Source organism: Triturus cristatus, chromosome 1_2, assembly GCF_964204655.1.
Source record: "Triturus cristatus chromosome 1_2, aTriCri1.1, whole genome shotgun sequence".
Classification (NCBI taxonomy): Eukaryota; Metazoa; Chordata; class Amphibia; order Caudata; family Salamandridae; genus Triturus; species Triturus cristatus.
The window spans coordinates 1,180,671,499-1,180,685,326 of record NC_140580.1 but is presented as its reverse complement, the minus strand read 5'-3'; the positions used below and the strand labels follow the sequence as shown (position 1 = coordinate 1,180,685,326).

Below are 13,828 nucleotides of genomic sequence, written 5' to 3'. Positions count from 1 at the left end.
TGTCATGAAGTATACTTCCGGCGCACTTTCTCTCTGTACCTGTGTCCTCTAGGCGAAGTTTAGTCTCTCATGTAGTATACTGCTGACTCTCTCTGTAACTGTTTCCTGTATTCGAAGGCAAGTGTCTCATGGAGTGTACTTCTGACTCACTTTCTCTGTACCCATGTCCTCTAGGGGAAGGTTAGTGTCTCCTGGGTATACTGCAGACTCTCACACCTGTGTCCACCAGGGAAGGCTTGTGTCTCATGGAGTGTACTGCTGACTCAGTCTCTCTATACCCGTGTCCTCTAGGGGAAGGATACTGTTTCATGGAGTATACTGCGGACTCGCTCTCTCTCTGTACCTGTGTCCTCTAGCGGAAGGATACTGTCTCATGGAGTATACTGCTGACTCTCTCTCTCTCTGTACCTGTGTCCTGTAGGGGATGGTTGTGAGAAAGTGGCTCTGTATATACTGTTCCCTAATAGGTACAGGGTGTAGAGAGTCCACAGTCCCCCAGAGGCTGATAGAGGTCAAAGTCAGGTATGACCTTACTCTCAAAAGTGGTAGCTTGGTCGAGCAGTAAGGCAGTACCAGAGGACAGTGTAAAGTATTTGTTGCACCCACTCATTCAGCAAATGGTCTCACACACTCAATAACTAAACTCTAGGCCAATGGTTTATATATATAAAATATATGCTTGTTTTATTTTTAGAACCACAAAGGGGGTAAAAATATACTTTCTCAGAATTAGAGGTTGAATATAAATACTTTTGTCTTAAGCAATAAATTTGTGTAAACAGTCACAGTTGGTTGCAATAAACAATCCTATTTCCTAAACATAACAATGCATTGAGCTCAATGGTACATTCAGGTTATTGGTAATAAATTACTTTTCAGATTACTTTTGGAATTCCAGGTCTGGCTCCTAGAACCAGCCTTGGGTCAGTATTCAGAATCAAGTGATGAAAGTCGACTTAATAACTGTAATGATTTTTAAATAATATTTAGCTATTTCAAAAGTCAGCACTTAGAAAATATTTCAAAGAGAACATTCAATGGATCTCTATGGCAAGAAATTCAAATTGCAGGTAGAGTACTTTATCGTTACTTTAGTAATCCAGGACTGGGTACCTAGACCCAGGACTGGGGTCCTTATCAAAAGCAGGTAAGTAATTTTGTTTGCAGAAATGGTACGATTTTAAAAGAATATTTCAAATTTGCAAAAATAGACACTTAGAAGAAATTTCACAGAAAAGCAGACTGGTTTCCTATGGGAGAAAAATGAGTTAAAGGTAAGTATAGTTGTGAACACTTTTCAGGGTCAGGGCTGGGCACCAAGATCCAGCACTGGGAGCTCACCTAGGAGCAGGTGAGTAAATTCGTTTTTGTCTCTTGGCTGATTTTTGGTGAATTTTTGCAGTTTTGAAAAGTTCACACTTAGAAGATTTTTGAAGAAAAAGCCAGTCAATGTTACCCTATGAGGAAAATGAAGTTAGCGGTTTAAGGGTAAGTACTCGACTGGCAGAGTTGAAATTCCGGGCATGGACTCAGGGGTCCCCCAGTGTTGGGTAGGTACAGTTGGTTCACCCTCAGCGGTTTCAGGACGGCCGGGTGCAGAGAGAGTTAGGCCCAATGTTATCCTATGAGGGATAGGGGGGGCCTTGGTTGGTGGCTGCTGTCTGGCAAGCCACGCGGCTGTGGGAGCTGGGCTCCTGGTCACTTACTCAGGGCAAGTGGGGAAGTAGGTTAGTGTAGAGAGGGCACTGCCAGGGCCACTCGGGCGGCTGGGTGCAGGGTGCTTTTGAGCCTTCGGGCGCTCAATGGAAATCAATGGGAATGTTCCGGTTTGGAAAAAGGCTGCAGGCTCGGGGACGAGGATGTTTCAGGTGCCACCACCACTTCGAGAGGTAAGTTGGGTAGTTGTAGGTTAGGTGGGTACCCCGGGATTGGGCACAGGGGGCCGCAGGGCGCCGGGTGCAGGGGTGCCTTTTGACGTCGGGAATCTTACCCTCTGGTTGATCGCGGTTGGGGTGGCACTTGGTTCTGAGGCTGCAGGCTTCCTCCGGGATGTCGAGGGGGGTCCTTGGGTGCTGGACTCGGGGTCACAGTCGCCGTGGGGTCGTCCTCAGGGTCTTTGTCCACTCCGGCACTGGCCAGGCTTGGCTGGTGCAGAGTGTGTTGGGTCCGCGGTTCCGGGCTGCTGCCAGGGGTTAAAAATAGGTTTCTTGAGTAGAGCCTCTACTCATGGGAGTCCCAGGGGCTTAGAGCCAAAAGGTAGCCAGGTCCTCCGGGGTTGGTGAGGTTGCTGGCCACGAGAGATGCCGCGCTGGTGCAGGTTCGAGAGTCGACAGGCCGGTAGGGCTGGGGCCTAAGCAGTTAGTGTCTTCTTCTCTTTTTAGCAGCTGCAGGGCAGGTCTTTGTTCTTCTTGCTCTTCTTGTAATTTTCTATCTGGAATCTAAGGAAGGAAGGTTCAGGGGGCCCCTAAATACTAGATTTAGGGGCGTTACAGGTAGGTGAAGGCCAGGGACCAATGGGTCCTTGTCCTGGGGTGGGTACACCCCCTATCCTGCCTCTCTCCTGTGGGAGGGGGGCAGTAGCCTAATCCTGATAGGGTAGGGCCTCCCATCTTCAAGATGGCGAGAGCCTAGAGATGTGCTTCACCTCGCCTCCCCCACCTGAGGGGTGGGGTGGGCAGGCTGGCACATCCCCTGTCCTTGTATGGGGTTTCCGGCCAAGCTTCCCGCCAGAGTGGGGGGTTGCAGTGGCCTGGGGAAACTCCAAATGGCGGCCTGCCTTTAAAGCTTCCCTTTGCTCATCCTGGGGGAGGAGATTTCTCACCTCACCCAGGATGTGCATTGTTGCAGGCCCGAGAGAGCAGGGGCTCTCCCACCCAGGGGTCCAGCAACGTGTCTGCTGTGTGGCAGCCTGGGCAGCCTCAGAGCAGACGTGGATTGTAAGTTAGCTGTAAGGGGGCATCTCTAAGATGCCCTCTGGGGTGCTTAGTACATTAAATCCTACACTGGCATCAGTGTGGGTTCAATGTGCTGAGAAGTTTGATACCAAACTTCCCAGGCTTCAGTGTTGCCAATATGGTGTTGTGGAGCTCGTGTTTGACAAGCTCTCAGCACCATGTACTCTTAAATGACAGCACTGCACTTACAGTGCCCAGGAATGGACCCGGGTACTGTAGGGGCACAGGGTTCCTGCTCCTGTGCCCACACCATAGGCGTTATGCACCCAGCTAGAGGGGTGGCTGGCATATGCCTTGGCAGTGTAGGTGATGGGCATGGTACACAGTGATGTGTGCCATGTCGACTCTTTGTTTTGTCCTGCACCCAGACACTCAGCCTGCAAGGGCAGTGTGTGTGTAAGGGTACAGGGCCTCGGAGGGTGGCACAATGAGTGCTGCAGCCCTTAGAGGCCTTCCCTGGCCACAAGGCCCTGGGTACCTAGGGTACCATTTACTAGGGGCTGACATGTGGCTAGGGTTTTCCAATTTGGAGTTTGTGTGGTTTAAGGAAAGAACATAGGCCCTGGGCACCTGATTGGCAGGAACCCAGGGTACACTCAATCGAAGTACATTCAGCAATTTAGCAAAAAGTGGGGGGCATACCATGCAAGAAAGATGGCACTTTCTCACAATGGTATACTGCTGACTCACTCTCTCTGTACTCGTGTCCTCTAGGGGAAGGTTAGTGTGTCATGAAGTATACTTCCGGCGCACTTTCTCTCTGTACCTGTGTCCTCTAGGCGAAGTTTAGTGTCTCATGTAGTATACTGTGACTCTCTCTCTCTCTCTCTCTCTCTGTAACTGTTTCCTGTATTCGAAGGCAAGTGTCTCATGGAGTGTACTTCTGACTCGCTTTCTCTGTACCCATGTCCTCTAGGGGAAGGTTAGTGTCTCCTGGGTATACTGCAGACTCTCACACCTGTGTCCACCAGGGAAGGCTTGTGTCTCATGGAGTGTACTGCTGATTTGCTTTCTTTGTACCCATGTCCTCTAGGGGAAGGTTAGTGTCTCATGGGTATACTGCAGACTCTCACACCTGTGTCTACCAGGGAAGGCTTGTGTCTCATGGGGTGTACTGCTGACTCAGTCTCTCTATACCCGTGTCCTCTAGGGGAAGGATACTGTTTCATGGAGTATACTGCGGACTCGCTCTCTCTCTGTACCTGTGTCCTCTAGCGGAAGGATACTGTCTCATGGAGTATACTGCTGACTCTCTCTCTCTGTACCTGTGTCCTGTAGGGGATGGTATACTGCTGACTCACTCACTCAGTCTATAGTGTCACATGGAGTATACTGCTGACTCATTCTCTCTCGTACCTGTGTCCTGTAGGGCATGGTATACTGCTGACTCACTCACTCAGTCTATAGTGTCACATGGAGCATACTTCTGACTCATTCTCTCTCGTACCTGTACCCTCTAGAGAAAGGCTAGTGTCTCATGCAATGTACTGCTGACTCACTGTCTCTGTACCCCTGTCCTCTAGGCGAAGGCTAGTGTCTCATGGAGTATACGTCTGTCTCTCTCTCTCTCTGTACCTGTGTCCTCCAGGGGAAGGCTAGTGTCTCATGGAGTATTCTGCTGACTCAGTCTGTACCCGTGTCCTCTAGGGGAAGGTTAGTGTCTAATGGGTACACTGCCGACTCACTCTGTACCAGTGTCCTCTAGGCGAAGGTTAGTGTCTAATGGGTACACTGCCAACTCACTCTGTACCAGTGTCCTCTAGGCGAAGGTTAGTGACTCATGGGTACACTGCCGACTCACTCTGTACCTGTGTCCTCCAGGGGAAGGTTAGTGACTCATGGGTACACTGCCGACTCACTCTGTACCAGTGTCCTCTAGGCGAAGGTTAGTGACTCATGGGTACACTGCCGACTCACTCTGTACCAGTGTCCTCTAGGCGAAGGTTAGTGACTCATGGGTACACTGCTGACTCACTCTGTACCAGTGTCCTCTAGGGGAAGGTTAGTGACTCATGGGTACACTGCTGACTCACTCTGTACCCATGTCCTCTAGGGGAAGGCTACTGTCTCATGGAATGTACTGCTGACTTACTCTCTCTCTACTGGTGTTCTGTAATGGATGGTATACTGCTGACTCACTCACTGTCTAGAGTGTCCAATGGAGTTTGCTGCTGACTCGCACTGTTTCTACCTGTGTTCTCTAGGCGAAGGCTAGGGTCTCATGGAGTGTACCGCTGGCTCGCACTCTGTATCAATGTCCTAGGGGAAGGCTAGTGTCTCGTGCAGTATACTGCTGACTCACTCTCTCTGTATCAGTGTCCTCTAGGGGAAGGCTAGTGTCTCATGGAGTATACGTCTGGCTCTCTCTTTCGCTGTACCTGTGTCCTCTAGGGGAAGGCTAGTCTCTCATGGAGTATACTGCTGACTTACTCTCTCTGTACCTATGTTCTCTAGGGGAGGTTATGCTGTAGGGGATGGTATTCTGCTGACTCATTCAGTGTCTATAGTTTCCCATGGAGCAAACTGCTGACTCACTGTCTCTGTACCTGTATCCTTTCCTGCAGGGCCATCCTCATGGGTTGAATCACGGATGGCAGTGGCTCGCTCAGATGTTAAACACAGAGCCCTTGGTGGATGTGACAGCCACGCTGCTGTTTGATTTCCTGGAGGTGAGCTCTATCTGTTCTCTGTTGCTGCGGCTGTCTCTCCAGGTAGATACTGTGTCCTGAAGCATGGTTTGCATGGTTCTCCTCTGAGTGTGTAGTGTTTCCAGACCAGCTGCAGTTCCTGTTCACTATGTGCTCTCTTTAGGAAGGTCTCAGGGGCTCCCTTTGATGGACTCTGCCAGTCCTCACCGGAAACTTTCAGATTCTTCTGTTAAACTCTCCTTACACGGCACATGGAAGCCGAGCTTTGCAGGTTATACTGAATGGCACACACCGCTTCCTCCTTTACTCAGACCCAAGGACAGAGATTCAAATGAACTCAACTCTGTGCCCCGCTGATGCTGCAAATGTTTCTAGCCGATCTGTAAGTGTTACTTGAGTAAAAGTGTTTAACCTTGCTTATCCTCTTAGATTAACTCCATTGGACACCTGCTTGTATCAAACAAGGCAAGATGTCATTCTACTTCTGGGATATTGCAGACATTGCCTGACACAGCATTGAATTGTAGCTTCCCACACAGAACATGAAGTGCCTCCCAATGTACTTCATTGGTCACAGTGAGAAGCAATCTTATTTCCTAATAATTCAACCCTTTGCCTCATGTCATGGAGGAGAGATTGGCAAAGATGGTGCTCTGGGTTATTTGTGTACCTTTTTTTTCATTTTTCTTCCTTCCGAACCTGTCCGGTGTGACAGGGGCAGACTCTGGGATGAAGGCCCAACAGTTCTACTGCTTAAAGCTGGGCTTTCCTGCCCACTGCCTCTCCTCGACTGGCAGAGGTCGGTTCTTGCACAGCTGGCAAGAGGCGGACAGCAGGCCAGTGCCCATGATCCCTCACTCCTCACTGGTTGCGAGGGGTTGGTGTTGAGGGGTGTGAGTAGCTGCTCCTTGCGCTCCTCTTTCCTGTGCTCCTAGCGCTCCTAGCGATCCTCTTTCCTGTGCTCCTAGTGCTGCTCTTTCCTGTGCTCCTTGCGCTCCTCTTTCCTGTGCTCCTGGCGCTCCTCTTTCCTGTGCTCCTGGCGCTCCTCTTTCCTGTGCTCCTAGCGCTGCTCTTCCCTGTGCTCCTTGCGCTCCTCTTTCCTGTGCTCCTAGTGCTGCTCTTTCCTGTGCTCCTGGCGCTCCTCTTTCCTGTGCTCCTGGCGCTCCTCTTTCCTGTGCTCCTGGCGCTCCTCTTTCCTGTGCTCCTGGCGCTCCTCTTTCCTGTGCTCCTGGCGCTCCTCTTTCCTGCGCTCCTAGCGATCCTCTTTCCTGCGCTCCTAGTGCTGCTCTTTCCTGTGCTCCTTGCGCTCCTCTTTCCTGTGCTCCTGGCGCTCCTCTTTCCTGCGCTCCTAGCGATCCTCTTTCCTGCGCTCCTAGTGCTGCTCTTTCCTGTGCTCCTTGCGCTCCTCTTTCCTGTGCTCCTTGCGCTCCTCTTTCCTGTGCTCTTGGCGCTCCTCTTTCCTGTGCTCCTAGTGCTGCTCTATCCTGTGCTCCTGGCGCTCCTCTTTCCTGCGCTCCTGGCGATCCTCTTTCCTGTGCTCCTGGCGCTGCTCTTTCCTGTGCTCCTTGCGCTCCTCTTTCCTGTGCTCCTGGCGCTCCTCTTTCCTGCGCTCCTAGCGATCCTCTTTCCTGTGCTCCTAGTGCTGCTCTTTCCTGTGCTCCTGGCGCTCCTCTTTCCTGTGCTCTTGGCGCTCCTCTTTCCTGTGCTCCTTGCGCATTCCTGTGCTTCTTGCTCTGCTTGGCGGCGGTCGCAGTGGCAGGACCTAGGTAATCCCGAGGTGCCTGTTCTTTGACGAATGTGTGACTACAAGACAGCACCATCCCGCACAAACCGCATTACCCTTGAAAAATCATACCAGAGGAAAAATTCCTTTCAAACAATGAGCAGAGACTGGTGAGAGCTTTAGGCCTCATGAGTGTGCATGGTGTGTGTGCACAAGAAAGGACAGGGACACCGACGAGACCGCCCCAACGCCCCAAGACCCGTTTGGGCTCATAGTGAGGGTCGAAACATGTTGGCATAGGAATAATTGGGTATAATTGAGTGGTAAGATTCAATAGAACCCAATAAACTCATACTTTATCTATACCCAAGGTACCCTCTTAATGAAGCGAAATCTTTGGGTTTACCTTGAGGTATTTTTAATTTATCAACGTTCTTGGTCCCTGATTATCCAGCTTGCTTTATCTAAGAACTCCCATTCCATCTAGGGTTGAGTCCGCCCTGGTAGTATCACCTTACCAGGGTGCGGATAGGCGTCGATGATGAAGCATGTCACAGTAAGTGAGTGAGGCGTCTACTCCAATATCTTTGCATACCCCACTAGGAGTAAGAACTAGGCAGAGGTGGCACCCAATTCTGATACAAAATTGGGAACCAGATGGTTTCCCCAAACATCTTCCAAGTAATCAGTTGCTCATATGTGTGTGAATATAGTTAGTGGGAGAGTGCAACTGGTTTCCTAATCTCTCGCGCTCTGGTGGTGAACACTAGCTGTTCCTTGCGCCTGCTCCGTGCTCTGCTTTCCTGTGCTCCTTGCACTCCTCTTTCCTGTGCTCACAGTGCTGCTCTTTCCTGTGCTCCTAAAGCTGCTCTTTCCTGTGCTCCTATCTCCTGCTCCTTGCTTTCCTGTGCTCCTTGCTCTGCTCTTTCCTGTGCTCCTTGCTCTGCTCTTTCCTGTGCTCCTTGCTCTGCTCTTTCCTGTGCTCCTTGCTCTGTCCCATGCGCTACTTCCTGTGTTCCTTGCGCTGGCTCTTTCCCGTGCTCCTTGCGCTGGCTCTTTCCCGTGCTCCTTGCGCTGGCTCTTTCCCGTGCTCCTTGCGCTGGCTCTTTCCCGTGCTCCTTGCGCTGGCTCTTTCCCGTGCTCCTTGCGCTGGCTCTTTCCCGTGCTCCTTGCGCTGGCTCGTTCCCGTGCTCTTTGCGCGGCTCTTTCCTGTGCTCGTTGCGCGGCTCTTTCCTTTCCTGTGCTCGTTGCGCGGCTCTTTCCTGTGCTCATTGTGCGGCTTTTTCCTGTGCTCCTTGCTACTGCTCCTAGCTACTAATACTTGCGCTGCTATTTCCTGTGCTCCTACCCCTTGCGCTGTGCTCCTTGCACCGCTCTTTGCACTGCCCTTTGCTCCGCTCCTTGCTGTGCTCCTCCTTGTACTGCCCTTCGCGCTGCCTCTCCCCCTGCTTTACTTCTCACGCTGTGCTCTTTGCTGTGCTCCTTGCCCTGCCCCGCTCGCTCTGCCCCTCACTCTGCTCCTTGGGCTGCACTGGAGTAAGTGTACTGTGCTCCATTCCTCCTCCCGGTGCAGAAGTAAGTGCACTGCGCTCCATTCCTTCTCCCTGGAGCAGGAGTAAGTGCACTGCACTCCAGTCCTCCTCCTGGGCAAGAAGTAAGTGCACTGCGCTCCAGTCCTCCTCCTGGGCCAGGACTAAGAGCACTACCCTCCAGTCCTCCTCCTTGGGCCAGGAGTAAGTGCACTTCGCTCCAGTACCACTCCTTAGGGCAGGAGGAAGTGAACTGTGCTCCTGTCCTCCTTGGGGCAGGAGGAAGTGCACTACGCTCCATTCTTTCCTGTTTGGGGCAAAAGTGCACTGCACTTCATTCCTCCTGCGGGCAAGAGTAACTCCACTGCACTCCATTCCTCCAGGGAGGCTGAGGGAGGTGGAAAAAGGATGTTGCCTCATCGTTCACCACGTCTCCGGCACGGAGAGGAAGATTTCTCTTTGTGTTTCTCACTTTTGTCCCCAAAGTGAATTTGTGGGGAAGCCCACTAAACCTTTCTTTCTGCCTGTAGTGGTTGCTTTGGTGTGTGTGTTCCTCTGTGCTTGTATTCGTTTCCCATGCTCATCACTCTCCTAGGGATGGAGAAGTTGGTCCTCTCCATAACACTGGGGTGATGTCCACTTGTGTTTCTGTAAAGTAAACCTCCCAAATAGATGTCTCCCTGCATGTTTGCCCCTGCAGGTGCAGGAAGGTGGGTAGAGTGTTCGAGAGTCAGGTGTGTGCGCATGCACCGATGTGTGAGGGTACCTGATGCTGTTGGCTCATCTTGCATTGTCCTCCTTAAGTGTCTGTGTGTACGGAGCAGGGAGTCTCTTCTGCCCATGTGCAGGGGTATGTGGGTTCCTGATGCTGTTGGCTTATCTTGCATTGTCCTCCTTGGGTGTCTGTGTGTAGGGAGCATTGAGACTCTTCAATCCTGTGCAGGTGTGTGAGGGTTCCTGATGCTGTTGGCTCATGTTGTATTGTCCTCTTCAGGTTTCTGTGGGTAGAGAGTACAGAGACACTTCTGCCCATGTGCAGGTGTGTGAGGGTTCCTGATGCTGTTGGCTCATCTTGCATTGTCCTCCTTAGGTGTCTGTGTGTAGGGAGCATTAAGTCTCTTCTGTACATGTGCAGGTGTATGAGGGTTCTTGATGCTGTTGACTCTTCTTGTATTGTCTTTCTCAGGTGTCCGTGTGTAGGGAATACAGAGACTCTTCTGTCCATGTGCAGGTGGTGAGGGTTCCTGGTGCTGTTGGTTCTTCATATCGTGTTGTCCTCCTCAGGTGTCCCTATGTAGGGAGCATTGAGACTCTTCTGTCCATGTGCCGGTGTATGAGGGTCCCTGATGCTGTTGGCTCTTATATGGTCTTCCTCAGGTGTCCGTGTGTTGGGAATACAGAGACTCTTCTATCCATGTGCAGGTGTGTGAGGGTTCATGTTGACTCATCTTTCATTGTCCTCCTCAAGTGTCTGTATATAGGGAGCATTGAGACTCTAATGTCCATGTGCAGGTGTGTGAGGGTTCCTGATGCTAGTGGCTCATCTTGCATTGTCCTCCTCAGATGTCTGTGTGTAGGGAGCATTGAGACTCTACTATCCGGTGCAGATGTGTGAGGGTTCCTGAAGCTGTTAGCTCATCTTGCGTTGTCCTCTTCAGGTGTCCATATGTAGGGAGCATTGAGACTCTTCTGTCCATGTGCCGGTGTATGTGGGTTCCTGATGCTGTTGGCTTATCTTGCATTGTCCTCCTTGGGTGTCTGTGTGTAGGGAGCTTTGAGACTCTTCAATCCTGTGCAGGTGTGTGAGGGATCCTGATGCTGTTGGCTCATCTTGTATTGTCCTCTTCAGGTGTCTGTGGGTAGAGAGTACAGAGACTCTTCTGCCCATGTGCAGGTGTGTGAGGGTTCCTGATGCTGACGGCTCATCTTGTGTTCTCCTCAGGTGTCAGTGTGTAGGGAGCAGAGACTCTTCTGTCCATGTGCAGGTGTGTGAGGGTTCCTGATGCTGTTGGCTCATCTTGCGTTGTCTTTCTCCGGTGTCTGTGTGTAGGGAGCATTAAGTCTCTTCTGTACATGTGCAGGTGTGTGAGGGTCCTGATGCTGTTGACTCTTCATATTGTGTTGAACTCGGGTGTCGGTGTGTAGGGAGCATTGAGACTCTTCTGTCCATTTGCAGGTGTGTGAGGGTTCCTCATGCTATAGGTTTATCTTTCATCGTCCTTCTTAGTTGTCCTCGTATAGGGAGCTTTGAGACTCTGTCCATGTGCAGGTGTGTGAGGGTTCCTGATGCTGACGGCTCATCTTGTATTGTCCTCTTCAGGTGTCGGTGGGTAGAGAGTACAGAGACTCTTCTGCCCATGTGCAGGTGTGTGAGGGTTCCTGATGCTGACGGCTCATCTTGTGTTCTCCTCAGGTGTCAGTGTGTAGGGAGCAGAGACTCTTCTGTCCATGTGCAGGTGTGTGTGTGTTTCTGATGCTGTTGGCTCATGTTGTATTGTCCTCTTCAGGTGTCTGTGGGTAGAGAGTACAGAGACTCTTCTGCCCATGTGCAGGTGTGTGAGGGTTCCTGATGCTGACGGCTCATCTTGTATTGTCCTCTTCAGGTGTCGGTGGGTAGAGAGTACAGAGACTCTTCTGCCCATGTGCAGGTGTGTGAGGGTTCCTGATGCTGACGGCTCATCTTGTGTTCTCCTCAGGTGTCGGTGTGTAGGGAGCAGAGACTCTTCTGTCCATGTGCAGGTGTGCGAGTGTTCCTGTTGCTGGTTGCTCATCTTGTGTTGTCCTCCTCAGTTGTCTGTTCATAGGGAGCATTGAGACTCTTCTGTCCATGTGCAGGTGTGTGAGGGTTCCTGTTGCTGACGGCTCATCTTGTGTTGTCCTCCTCAGTTGTCTGTTCATAGGGAGCATTGAGACTCTTCTGTCCATGTGCAGGTGTGTGAGGGTTCCTGATGCTGACGGCTCATCTTGTGTTCTCCTCAGGTGTCAGTGTGTTGGGAGCAGAGACTCTTCTGTCCATGTGCAGGTGTGTGTGTTTCTGATGCTGTTGGCTCATGTTGTATTGTCCTCTTCAGGTGTCTGTGGGTAGAGAGTACAGAGACTCTTCTGCCCATGTGCAGGTGTGTGAGGGTTCCTGATGCTGACGGCTCATCTTGTATTGTCCTCTTCAGGTGTCGGTGGGTAGAGAGTACAGAGACTCTTCTGCCCATGTGCAGGTGTGTGAGGGTTCCTGATGCTGACGGCTCATCTTGTGTTCTCCTCAGGTGTCAGTGTGTAGGGAGCAGAGACTCTTCTGTCCATGTGCAGGTGTGTGTGTTTCTGATGCTGTTGGCTCATGTTGTATTGTCCTCTTCAGGTGTCTGTGGGTAGAGAGTACAGAGACTCTTCTGCCCATGTGCAGGTGTGTGAGGGTTCCTGATGCTGACGGCTCATCTTGTATTGTCCTCTTCAGGTGTCGGTGGGTAGAGAGTACAGAGACTCTTCTGCCCATGTGCAGGTGCGTGAGTGTTCCTGATGCTGATGGCTCATCTTGTGTTCTCCTCAGGTGTCAGTGTGTAGGGAGCAGAGACTCTTCTGTCCATTTGCAGGTGTGTGAGGGTTCCTCATGCTATAGGTTTATCTTTCATCGTCCTTCTTAGTTGTCCTCGTATAGGGAGCTTTGAGACTCTGTCCATGTGCAGGTGTGTGAGGGTTCCTGATGCTGTTGGCTCATGTTGTATTGTCCTCTTCAGGTGTCTGTGGGTAGAGAGTACAGAGACTCTTCTGCCCATGTGCAGGTGTGTGAGTGTTTCTGATGCTGTTGGCTCATGTTGTATTGTCCTCTTCAGGTGTCTGTGGGTAGAGAGTACAGAGACTCTTCTGCCCATGTGCAGGTGTGTGAGGGTTCCTGATGCTGACGGCTCATCTTGTATTGTCCTCTTCAGGTGTCGGTGGGTAGAGAGTACAGAGACTCTTCTGCCCATGTGCAGGTGTGTGAGGGTTCCTGATGCTGACGGCTCATCTTGTATTGTCCTCTTCAGGTGTCGGTGGGTAGAGAGTACAGAGACTCTTCTGCCCATGTGCAGGTGTGTGAGGGTTCCTGATGCTGACGGCTCATCTTGTGTTCTCCTCAGGTGTCGGTGTGTAGGGAGCAGAGACTCTTCTGTCCATGTGCAGGTGTGCGAGTGTTCCTGTTGCTGGTTGCTCATCTTGTGTTGTCCTCCTCAGTTGTCTGTTCATAGGGAGCATTGAGACTCTTCTGTCCATGTGCAGGTGTGTGAGGGTTCCTGTTGCTGACGGCTCATCTTGTGTTGTCCTCCTCAGTTGTCTGTTCATAGGGAGCATTGAGACTCTTCTGTCCATGTGCAGGTGTGTGAGGGTTCCTGATGCTGACGGCTCATCTTGTGTTCTCCTCAGGTGTCAGTGTGTAGGGAGCAGAGACTCTTCTGTCCATGTGCAGGTGTGCGAGTGTTCCTGTTGCTGGTTGCTCATCTTGTGTTGTCCTCCTCAGTTGTCTGTTCATAGGGAGCATTGAGACTCTTCTGTCCATGTGCAGGTGTGCGAGTGTTCCTGTTGCTGGTTGCTCATCTTGTGTTGTCCTCCTCAGTTGTCTGTTCATAGGGAGCATTGAGACTCTTCTGCCCATGTGCAGGTGTGCGAGTGTTCCTGTTGCTGACGGCTCATCTTGTGTTGTCCTCCTCAGTTGTCTGTTCATAGGGAGCATTGAGACTCTTCTGTCCAGGTGCAGGGGTGAGAGTGTTATGAACCCCAATATAGGCCTAGGTAGCAATACAACCTTTTACCTTCATTTGACTACCTTGCTCTACATAACGGTTTAACGGTTCTGGAACTGACCTTTTACCTAGTTCTGAGCTAAATAAATGTCGATCAGTTTTCTCCGAAACTGGCCTCACTTATTATGCATGAGGAGTCCTAGTATCATATCTTAATACCCTGCCCAGGGCATACACAGCAGGATTGCCATCTTCTGTAGAATAA

At 51.2% G+C, this 13,828-nt stretch overlaps 1 protein-coding gene across 1 annotated transcript in view; it reads left to right on the top strand.

Moving 5' to 3' along the window:
- GLE1 (GLE1 RNA export mediator) overlaps positions 1-13,828 on the top strand; it is a 336,359-nt gene that overhangs the window by 297,411 nt on the left and 25,120 nt on the right. The window contains exon 13 of the mRNA XM_085614075.1: positions 5,519-5,623. Within this exon, the coding sequence (XP_085470201.1) occupies positions 5,519-5,623 (105 nt within the window). The remainder of the gene's footprint in view (positions 1-5,518; positions 5,624-13,828) is intronic.